General features: G+C 59.2%; 7 protein-coding genes across 7 annotated transcripts; 6 read left to right on the forward strand and 1 right to left on the reverse strand.

The window, feature by feature from the left end:
• Positions 1-452: 452 nt before the first annotated feature.
• On the forward strand, positions 453-782 carry DQ04_06161000 (putative mitotic centromere-associated kinesin (MCAK); the record flags this gene model as incomplete). The annotated part of the gene is made up of 1 exon (XM_009314564.1): positions 453-782. The coding sequence occupies one exon, from the start codon at positions 453-455 to the stop codon at positions 780-782; it is 330 nt and encodes a 109-aa protein (XP_009312839.1).
• A 70-nt stretch (positions 783-852) lies between these two features.
• Positions 853-1368, forward strand: DQ04_06161010 (mitotic centromere-associated kinesin (MCAK); the record flags this gene model as incomplete). Its single annotated transcript, XM_009314565.1, has 1 exon — positions 853-1368. One exon carries the CDS (start codon positions 853-855, stop codon positions 1366-1368), a length of 516 nt encoding a protein of 171 aa, XP_009312840.1.
• An 877-nt stretch (positions 1369-2245) lies between these two features.
• DQ04_06161020 (hypothetical protein) lies at positions 2246-3391 on the forward strand (the record flags this gene model as incomplete). Its single annotated transcript, XM_009314566.1, has 1 exon — positions 2246-3391. One exon carries the CDS (start codon positions 2246-2248, stop codon positions 3389-3391), a length of 1146 nt encoding a protein of 381 aa, XP_009312841.1.
• Positions 3392-3582: 191 nt separating this feature from the next.
• On the forward strand, positions 3583-4482 carry DQ04_06161030 (putative chaperone DNAJ protein; the record flags this gene model as incomplete). Its single annotated transcript, XM_009314567.1, has 1 exon — positions 3583-4482. One exon carries the CDS (start codon positions 3583-3585, stop codon positions 4480-4482), a length of 900 nt encoding a protein of 299 aa, XP_009312842.1.
• Positions 4483-4904: 422 nt separating this feature from the next.
• Positions 4905-8081, forward strand: DQ04_06161040 (putative RNA helicase; the record flags this gene model as incomplete). Its single annotated transcript, XM_009314568.1, has 1 exon — positions 4905-8081. One exon carries the CDS (start codon positions 4905-4907, stop codon positions 8079-8081), a length of 3177 nt encoding a protein of 1058 aa, XP_009312843.1.
• A 315-nt stretch (positions 8082-8396) lies between these two features.
• On the forward strand, positions 8397-9830 carry DQ04_06161050 (lysine-specific demethylase NO66; the record flags this gene model as incomplete). Its single annotated transcript, XM_009314569.1, has 1 exon — positions 8397-9830. One exon carries the CDS (start codon positions 8397-8399, stop codon positions 9828-9830), a length of 1434 nt encoding a protein of 477 aa, XP_009312844.1.
• A 297-nt stretch (positions 9831-10127) lies between these two features.
• DQ04_06161060 (hypothetical protein) lies at positions 10128-10421 on the reverse strand (the record flags this gene model as incomplete). Its single annotated transcript, XM_009314570.1, has 1 exon — positions 10128-10421. One exon carries the CDS (start codon positions 10419-10421, stop codon positions 10128-10130), a length of 294 nt encoding a protein of 97 aa, XP_009312845.1.
• Positions 10422-10513: the final 92 nt, after the last annotated feature.

Here is a 10513-nt window from a genome sequence, read left to right on the forward strand (position 1 = left end):
TCTACTGCAACTCCCTCTTCGACCTGCTCAACGGCCGCACGCCGGTGGTTGTGCGGGAGGATCACAACCGCCGCGTGAATGTGTGCGGCCTCTCGTGGCACCCGATCAGCTCCACGCAGGCGCTGTGGGCGCTCATCAACAGCGGCACCGAGCAGCGCCGCACCGGCAGCACGAGCGCCAACGAGCAGTCGAGCCGCTCGCACGCGGTGCTGTCGATTCAGGTGCGCCGCTGCGACGAGGCGGTGTTCTGCGGGACGCTCAACTTCGTCGACCTCGCGGGGAGCGAGCGCGCGGCGGACACCGCGACGCATGACAAGCAGACGCGGCAGGAGGGGGCGGACATCAACAGGTCGCTGCTCGCGCTCAAGGAGTGCATACGCTCGCTCGACGAGAAGAAGAAGCACGTGCCGTTCCGCGGCTCGAAGCTGACGGAGATACTGCGGGACAGCTTCATGGGGAATAGCCGCACGCTGATGATCGCCAACATCTCTCCCTCGTCTAGCAGCTACGAGCACACGCTCAACACACTGCGGTACGCGTTCCGCGTGAAGGGCCTCAGCGTGGCCTCCGTTGTGCCGAGCAAGGCGCGCAACGCCCCGCGCCCGTTCCGCCTGTATGCCGGTGATGGGGCGCAGAACCAGCAGCAGCAGCAGCAGCAGAATGAGCAGGCTGTCAAAACACCATTGATGGACGTCGCACGGGGAAAAGCGCGAGCGGACTCCGCACTNTGTGCCGAGCAAGGCGCGCAACGCCCCGCGCCCGTTCCGCCTGTATGCCGGTGATGGGGCGCAGAACCAGCAGCAGCAGCAGCAGCAGCAGCAGCAGAATGAGCAGGCTGTCAAAACACCATTGATGGACGTCGCACGGGGAAAAGCGCGAGCGGACTCCGCACTCGCGAGGCGTATGCGCAGCCAGACTCTACCGCCGACCGTCGCTCGCTCCCGTACGCCCATCTGCGAAACCCCTAGCGACGCCGGCGTAAATGGCAACAGCCGAAGCGATATGTGCACTGCGTACCTCCGCGAATTGGCGCAGGAGAAGTTGCTGAAATTGCTCCCACATCGCAGGTCAAGGCTTAGAGAGGCGGAGGAGGGGGCTGCGGCTGCTGACAGCGGTGACAGAGTGGGGGACGGCACCACGGCCCCAGTGGAGCGGGTGCAGCTGAGGGAGCTGCAGGAGCTTATAGTGAAGCAGCTACGACACGAGTTCCAGAGGCATTTAACGCGCACTTCACAAAGTAATGATCGCCTGGTCAACAAACTGAGACAGGAGAACGTGGAGCTGCGGGCATCAATTGCCGCGCTTGAGAAGAGGGCGGCACAGTGCCCATTGTGCAAGGAGCGCGTGGGAAGGCAGGAGCTGCGGTAGCTGTCTCGCGCTCTATTTTATTCTGCGCTTCATGTGTGTGTGTCTGTGTGTGTGTGTGTGTATAGGGTGGGCGATGCCCTGCTGCCAACAGACTGGCGATGTAATCGTTGAAGGGACGGATAGAAAAAAAGGCCACGTTGTGCTCGCTGCTGGTTGCGGCTGAGGAACCGAAGAAAAACATGAGGCTTCTTTTTGTTTTTTTTTCTCTATTTAAACACAAAAAAGTCGGGAGGCGCCTCCGCAGAAAGACGAGCTTTCGTACTGTGCGCTGGAGGCGAAGACGGAGTTGACTCCACGTCGTTCCCACCCGTCGGCGTTGGCGCGCTGTGGTCTGATTCTTTTCGCTGGCGGGGCCCAATGCCGCGGCGCTTTCTTTTTGTGTTTTTGTTGTGTGGCTGTGTGTGTGTGGGGGGGGGCGCCATAGAGGGCAGCAGTGACAACTTGACTTATGAGGGGGCACCTGCGTTTTGATTCACACGGTCCGCGCGACGCAGTTTTTGTTGTGCTCCTCCACTTTCCTTGCGTGCTGGACCATCGCGAGCGGAGCCGCAGACATCTGCTCTGTTGCGGGGGCCTCGTGGGTGTGCGGTGCGTTGGCTGGCGGGCAGTTGCCAATGCGTTGTGCTTAAGTGCATCCACGCGGCATCACACACGCACAGCATATATATATATATATATATATACGTATCTATACATTCACACATGATATTATTAAGAAATGCTAACAGTGAGGGCATCGTGTGGACTGGGCTTCCCGTCCCCTCTCCACGCCCCTCGCGTGGGTGCATCTCCCGTTGCTGTCGTCACGTGCCTCCCTTCCTCCCTCCCCTGCGAACGTCTTTCGCCTCTCTGTGTTGTCTCTTTGCAAGTGCGCCGAATGCCGAGCAGTACCGCGGGCAAGGACGAGTGGCTGGTGGCGCTGCAGCTGTTCCTCAACGTGCGGTTGCGCACCGCATCGTTTTCGGCGGCGTCGCGCGGCCGCCCACAGGTGTGCGTCCCGCTGCCGCTGCCCAACACGCAGCATCTTATCGACGGCGTCATGTGGAGCGTGCGGGATAACGCGGCGTGGGCGGCCGACGCGTGGCTAGGTGTTCAGAGTCACCTGCTCAGCTGCTCACAGCGCTACGCCCAGCTCAGCGAACGGCTTCTCCACGCTAACACGCACGACGCGGCGGTCGAGCACGAGCGGCTGTACTCCAGCCACGCGTGTGTGCAGGATGTCTACATCGCCTTCTGCGTCGTGGACGCGTTCCTGCGCCACGTTGGCGAGGCGGTGCCGGCGGTGAAAGAGGCGGCGGAGAAGGAGCTGCCGCGCCTCGTCGCGGAGCACATGCCCATCTGGCAGCTGGCACGTAGCAGCTACGCACATGACGCGGTGGAGGACTACCGCCTGCTGTTCCTCGATCTGCTGCGCGCGTGGGCGGCGACACGGCTTCTGCGCCCCGACACACACCGCCGTGTGGAGGAGTACGTGCGCCACAAGCTCAAGACGCTACGTGACGGGCTCGCAAGCGCTGATTCCCCCACTGGAGGGAGCAACAGTAATAACCATCACACCGAACATCATACGGCTACAATCAGTGCAGGGCTGCGTGCTCTAATGTCGGGCGCCACAACGTCATCTGCATCTGCGCTCTCGTCAGCAGCAGCCGTAAAAGGAGCAGCAGCTTCTACACCAGACGCGGTACGCATGACCATTGCAAACTTTGTGTCTGCCATCTTCCCGCACCCTCGCTCTGAGTCTGGCAGACAGCGTTGCGCCCACTGCGGTTCGGTGCTGAAGAGCGTCGCCGCGAAGAACGCCCACTACCGCTACCACTTCTACAACCGCAGCTACCAGACGGAGGAGAAGATTGTGCGCCTGGCGTACCCCTCTCTTGACGACTACGCGATTCACGATGTGGACAGCGGAGAGACGGGCAACTTCGTCAGGACAACGGAGAACCTTCTCGATGTCTTCCGCGCGCCGGAGAAGCGGAGCGTGCGGGTGCGGCGACCAAAACAAGCGGACAAGCCGTCGTGAAGTCGTTGTGTTTCCTTTTCGTTTTGGTGCTGTTGTGTGTCTCGCTTCAAGAATCTCTAATACGTACGAGCTGTTTTGGTAAAACGTTGCGCTCTACGCATAAGAGGACGTTGCGCCCCTGCTCCGCCCCATGTGTGGGTGCATCCAACACCTCTCTTCTACGCGTTGTGCAATGGCAAGCTAGAGTAGCGATGTGGTGCACACGTTTACGGCGGCGGAGTGCGCTGGCTGTGCTTGGGCTCGACGAGAACGCACGGCACACGGAGGAGGAAGTGAAGGCGGCGTTTCATCGCAAGGTGAAGAAGCTGCACCCCGATGCCGGTGGGAGTGCGGAGTGTTTCCGCGAGCTCCGCAATGCATACGACTCACTGCGGCACAGCAATAAAGGCGGCGCTGGCACCACCGTCCGATCGGAGGGGGACGATGAGAGCAGCGCATTCTACAACAACGCGCACTCCCGCTGGTCTGCCGACCGCGACGCTGATGGTGGACTCGGTGCTGCCTTTGCAAGTGATGCTTCCAGCGACTACAACAACAACAGCAGCAGCGGGGTGAACAGCTCCACCCGCGACTTCTACCGCCCGTACACGTCCAACCCATTTTCGCACGGCTTTACGGCCGAGGAGGTGCAGGAAGCCGAGCGACGCAACCGTTTTCGCCTGGCTCGGCTACTGCTGAAGCACGGGGTGCTGTGGGGCGGCCTGGTGTACTTTCTCGTCGTGTACTACCGCGAGAACCGCATTCATCGCGCCATCGTCGCTCGCAATGATGGTTACGCGGACGGGGCATACTGGGCGAAGCTGAGCGACGACCACGTGCGCGGACTCACCTGGTCGACGCGGCCGCACTGGACGGATCTGCAGAGCGAGGAGTTCGTGCGCGCGTGGAAACGCAGCCTCGAGCAACGGAAGCGGGCGGCTGGAGGCGGCGCCGGCGGTGGCGTCTACGCTGCACGGCCGGTGGCGCTGACATTTCAAGGCCGTCCGTTCACCGCGACGGGTGTGCGCGGGGCCCGCAGCGGCGTGACGAAGAGCAGCGCGACGTACGCGAGCGACGCGCACTACGAGCCGGACGATATGCTGGATGACTGAATGCGCCTCCCCTCTTCTGCCTGGTGGTGGTGGTGGGGGGAGGCGATGACGGTAGGGCGAGAATGGAGCCAAGATAGTTGCGTCGCGCTGTGCAACTTGTGTGCCTGCACGCTGGCGACGGGGAAGTAGTGAGTTATAAAGTCTGCGAGTCGTTGAGTCTCCTGCGTGACCATTGTGGTCCTTCTTTGAAAGCGAACAAACAAACAAAGAGAGAATACATCTGCCGCACCTCTCTCCTACCCGCCAACCCACTCCCCTCTTCTTCTGCGTCGCTATATCATTACGCTACTCCTTCTGTCACATAGAATCACTACAAGAAAGTCTAGCATTATTGTTTAGAGAGAGAGAGAGAGAGGGGGGGGATCTTAAGCGCCACAGCCGCCAACAAGAACACTGCCATAACTCAGCGAAACGCAACGAATATGAGCAAGAAGGGAGGCGCGCAGGTTAAGCGCTTTATTCAGGAGAATACGACTAAGCCCGATGCCCAAGCAGGAGAAGACAAGTGGTCGGCCAGCGAGGGCGGCAGTGTCTTGAGCTGGCTGGCGCAACGCGCACCACAGCAGCCGTCGAGGGGAGCGATCGACTACCTTAGCAAGGTCCAGCCAGCGGAAAAGTCGGCGTCTGGAAACCAAACGTCGCTGCCCAAGCCGCGCTCGCAACAGCAGCAGCAGCAACAAGCGGATACGGCGGCGGTGGAGAAACTAGCCCAGCTGTTTCCCGATAAGCAGACGGGTGCGACGAATGAGCAGCACGTTAGAGCGGGGGACACAGCTGTCGACGTGGGAGCAGAGCAGCAACAGCTGCAGCAGGCGACTGCCACTCGTTCACATCGTGGACGCAACCGCCGCGAGACCAAGGAGGAGCGTCTTAGGCGTCGCTTTGAGAAAATGGCGGAGGAGGCACAGAAGCGGCACGAGGAGGCACTGAGGACTGACCCAGAGTACATGAAAAAGTACCAAACGCTCCAAGAGCTGCAGGTGGCACAGCAGGTGGCACAGGATATTTTCGTTGAGCGGTACAGCCACCAGGAATATGTTAATATCAGCAGCGCTGTGAGCGAACGCCTAGACATTCCCGTCATTCTTGAACTCATTGAGAAGCACGATGTTGTCTTCATCTGCACCGATACCGGCAGCGGGAAGAGCACATCGATTCCAAAGGCTCTGCTGGAGCTGTCCAACGACACACGTGTCGTCAGCACACAGCCCCGCCGTACGGCCACCGTCTCCATCGCGTCACGGGTGGCAGAGTTGCGGCGCGAGAATGTAGGCGAGGATGTAGGCTACTGGATACGCGGCGACAAACGGGGCGATGACCAAACGCGTCTGTGGTACATGACGAGCTATACACTGCTGCTGCACCTTCTCAACAACCCGCTGAATCCGCCCTTCACACATATTGTGCTTGACGAGTTCCACGAGCGGCAGCCTGACATTGAGGTGACGGTCGCGCTTCTGCGCCTCTGCCTTTTGAAGGGGACAGCGAAGTTCAAACTCATCCTCATGAGCGCCACGCTCAATACTGAGGACTGGGAAGACTACTTCAAGAATCTCAAGGTGGCGTCATATAAGCAGAGTGAGCCGGAGCACCCGATTCACGACTACTTTATGGAAGACATATGTGCATTGACGGGGGTGGAGTACCGCGGTCCTTCGAACGTGCACGAGCACATTGTGGACTTTTCACTCCTGGAGAAGCATATGTTTGTGGCGCAGGGTCTTCTCTTGTACCTCAATGCGTACACTGACCCGCAACACGCCGTGCTGGTGTTCCTGCCTGGCCGCGCGCAGGTGGAGCAGTTTCAGATGTGGTTGCAGACAAACATGAGAAAGCCGGTGGACGTTGTGCCGTGGCATAGCGCCGTGGATCTTTCCATCATTGAAGATGCGATTCGTCGCCGTTCGCCGTACCGTCAGAAGATCTACCTGGCTACAGACATCGCAGAGGTGTCGATTACGTTGCCTGACGTTGTGTTTGTGATTGATCTCGTGGTGGTGAAGCGTCCCAAGATAAACAAGAATGATACGGCGACGGTGCTGCACCCACCGCTGGTGACGCAGTGGATCTCGAAAGGCAGCGTTGCGCAGCGTCGGGGCCGGATTGGCCGCGTGCAGCAGGGCTTCTACTTTTGCATACTGCCGTCTGCTTCAGTGGCGGGCCTTCCTGACCACGCTGACCCGCCCATTGAGAACTCCCGCATTGACGAACTCTCCTTGCACTGCTTGCAGCTCGTGTCAAACCCTGTCGCGATTTTCAGTATCTGCCATGGGCAGCCTCTGGTGGAGACCATCTCGGCCTCGATGCAGACCTTGTCGCAGCTTGGCTGCATCGTGAACAGCAGGGACCCTCTCGCAGCTGGTGAGCGCATCGCGGAGATACACTCCAACAGCGAGTGGAGCCCGCTGGTGCTCGAGGAGGCCAAGAACGCCGTGCTTGCGGAGATCGACACTTATGAGTACACCTTTATTGGCCGCATTCTACAGCTCATTCCAGTCTCGCCGCAGCCCGGCATGCTGGTGTTCTACGGCTTCCTGACAGGACTTGAGTCACTGATGATTCTCGCCGCTGCGGTGACAAGTAGCCTCTCGCCGTTTACATCCACCCCGCTGGACCAGAAACGGCACAAGAGGCAGACAGCGGTGCGAGCCATGGAGGAGACAGAGAATGAGATGCGCGACATGTGCTGTGGCCTTCGCAGTGATATTGTGGCGGTGATGAAGGCGGTGCTGCGTTTCCGCGTCTGCCTCGGCGAGTGTGGCGATGACGTGGCGCCTGTGCGGCAGTGGTGCGTCGACCACCACCTGAGCCACGACAAGCTGAAGGGCATCCTGGACCTCGAACAGCACATCAAGTACGAGCTAGCAAACTTCATTCCGTTCCGCGACGTGGTCGATGAGCAGGAGCTTCTCGCTCAGCTGGAGAAGGTGGCGCCCATCGTGCTTGTCATGACAAACGTCGCCTTCGTTGCCCAATCGCTTGAGGTGACGACGGAGGGCAACACGTACACGAACTCCAAGGAGTCCGCTGCTGGGCTTTTCAGCGACATCGTCGCGGTACCGGACATCCACTCTCCCAGCTGTCTGCGCTGGCAGGAGGGCGACATCGTGGTGCCGGTGCAGGTTTCGCTCATCCCGAACAGGGCGCTCGCCAGCTTCTCCACAGCCATCGCGTCGCACAAGCAGTTCTGGCTCTCTCTGCTATTGCTGACACACCGCCTGAAGTACGCGACATTCGCCGATGAAGACGGCGCCTTCTGCGTCTTCGCGGTGAAGTACTACGACACGGAGCGCTACCTGGAGACAGACGCACAGACAGGCTACTCGGTGCTGCTCTTCCGACAGCAGCTCAGTAGCGTGTGCCAGACTCTGCGGCTGCTGCATGACCATCAAGACATGTACGACGATGATTTTGTGGAGTTGCTGAAGCGGCATGAACTCAAGCCGCTACAGGCGGCGCAGCGCGAGGTCATCACGACAATGGCTGCCTTTTTTAACAATACAGACAACATCACGGTTGACGCTGTTGTACACGACGACGACGACCTGGATGAGGTTTCTATGATCAGCCTGGCGCTGCCAAAACCGAAGGATGCCTGATTTATGTGTGCACACCCAGGTGCTCACACTCGGAGGCAAATGCATGCAGTGGAGCAAAGGTTTAATTGCTGTGGGGTCTTTCGGTTCTTCTTGGCACTATTTAAAGAGAATTAAGTCTGCTGATTACACGATGGTATTGCTCTTGTTTCCTCTTGTACCGCGCTCTGCATGTGAGCCACAACATACATCACTTTTTTTCTCTTGTTGCTGCCTTTTTTGTTCGGTGCTTGTTTCTTTTCTGCTCGCTCTGTGTGTATGCATGTTTGTTCTCCGGTTCTGAGAGGCGGGCATTCGTACGGAATACGAGCGAAATATATGAAGTCATCAGCGAGAAAGCGCGTGCGTGAGGAGGCAGGCACAAGCCCCAAGGTACGGCCCCCACGTGGGCCACACGACGTTTTTTTCAAGTGGCTGCTCGGCATAACGCAGCGCGATTTCTTTAAGCAATACTTTGAACAGAAGCCACTGCACGTCTCGCACGGCACGGCGGCTCACTTCACGAACCCGCCGGCGGGGCTGCCAGCCGTCGAGTGGTCGACAGGCATGATGCTGCGGCTCGTGGCGGAGAAGACGTTGTCGTACACCGCGGATGTTAATGTGGTTCGCTTCGACAAGGCGCAGAACAAGCGTGTGCCGTACTGCGTGGAAGGCGTTGTGACGGCGAAGGAGATGCGCAAGTGCATGGAGCCCCATGGATGGTCCGTGCGGTTCCTGCGCCCACACGAGCACGTCGCAACAAACTCTGCCCTCATTTCGGTGATGGAAGAAATATTCGGATGCTACTGCGGTCTGAACAGCTACTGGACAGCGGCAGGCAGCCAGGGATTTGCTCCACACTACGACGACGTGGACGTCTTCCTGCTGCAACTCGAAGGGGAGAAGGAGTGGCGCCTCTACGACCCACCGGAGGCGGTGGACGTGCTGAGCCGCCACTCGAGTGAGGATTATGTACCACAGCAGCTGCCGCAGCCGACTCAGACACTCTGCCTTGTGCCAGGCGACGTGCTCTACATGCCGCGCGGCACGGTCCACCAGGGGCGTACCTTCGACCATACCCACTCCCTTCACGTGACGTTCTCCGCAAACCAGATGAACACCTGGGCGGATCTTATCAAGTGCGCCGTGACACACGCAGCTGAGAAGCTGGCGGCGAACCATGTCGCCTGGCGCACGTCGCTGCCGAGGTGTCTCCTCAAGACGTTGGGCGCCGTGCACCACCCAGTGTTCCGCGCTGACAGTGGCGTTGCGCCCCTGACGGAGAAGCAGCAGAGGCAGAGGCGCATACTGCAGACCAAGTACCGTGAACTGGCCGCAGAGCTGTCCCTTTACGTGTCAAGCGAGGCGTCCATCGACGAGTGCTGCGATTTGTACGCGCGCGACACGGTGGCGAAGCTGCAGCCGCCCCTGCGAGTTTCCACTGCCGCACACGCGGAAGGACGAATCACTGGCGACACAGTCGTGCGGCTTGTTTCTTCTAACTGTGCACGTGTGGTGCTTGATACGGCAGGTGAGGCGCAGGTGTACCACAGCTGCGGCAACTCGCCTGTGTGCCTTGAGCAGCCCGTTGGACTTCTGCGCTTCGAGTTGGACTTTGCGCCCGCACTCGCCACCATCATGTCGGCGTCTGCGCGTGGTGTGTGCGCGTCGCAGCTTCCGTTTCCTGCCTTCGACAATGCCGACGACATTCAGGCAAACCAAGTAACGCTGGTGAAGGCCCTCCTCGACGCGGGCATTATTGTAACGGTTTAACCGGTCGCTCTTCTGAACCTACATGAATATTGTGTGTAACACCTAAGCTTCTGCGATGACTTGTTGGTGTGCCTCGGATACCGCAAGTAGCATTGCTGCGTTGTACTCTGTGCCTCTGCACACAGCGACAGAATGTGAGCGCGCAAAAATAAAAAGCCCACATATAATATATATATATATATTTTTTTTTTTTTTCCTTTTCATTCTGGTTCTTCTTTGCTGTTCCTTTTCGTCAGCTGTGTACGCGCATTGAATAGAATAATGAATGTGGACGTCATTGACGCGACGGCCGAGGCGCTACCGCTGGAGCTGCTGAACGCGACAAACAAGGAGCTGACGGCGCAGCTCTCGCGGCACGAGGAGCTGTGCGACGAAAAGGCACGCGAGATCGAGGATCAGCGGCGGCGACTGCAGTTCGTGAAGGAGCACCTCGGCAACGTGCGCGGGGAGATTGTGAACACCCAGAGCCTCGTGGAGTGCAAGCGGCGCGAGGTGGAGTCGGAGACGCACATGTACCGCCTGCTCGACCGTGAGTGCGGCCGGCTGCAGCAGGAGAAGACGCGCATGGCCGCGGAGCAGGCGGAGGTGCATGAGCAGCTGCAGGCGGTGCAGAACCGCATATTTCAGGAGAACCTGCGCATGGCGGAGCTGAAGGGCACCATGGAATTCAACCAGGACGAGCT

The sequence above is a fragment of the Trypanosoma grayi genome, assembly GCF_000691245.1.
Source record: "Trypanosoma grayi strain ANR4 Tgr_616_V1, whole genome shotgun sequence".
Lineage (NCBI taxonomy): Eukaryota > Euglenozoa > Kinetoplastea > Trypanosomatida > Trypanosomatidae > Trypanosoma > Trypanosoma grayi.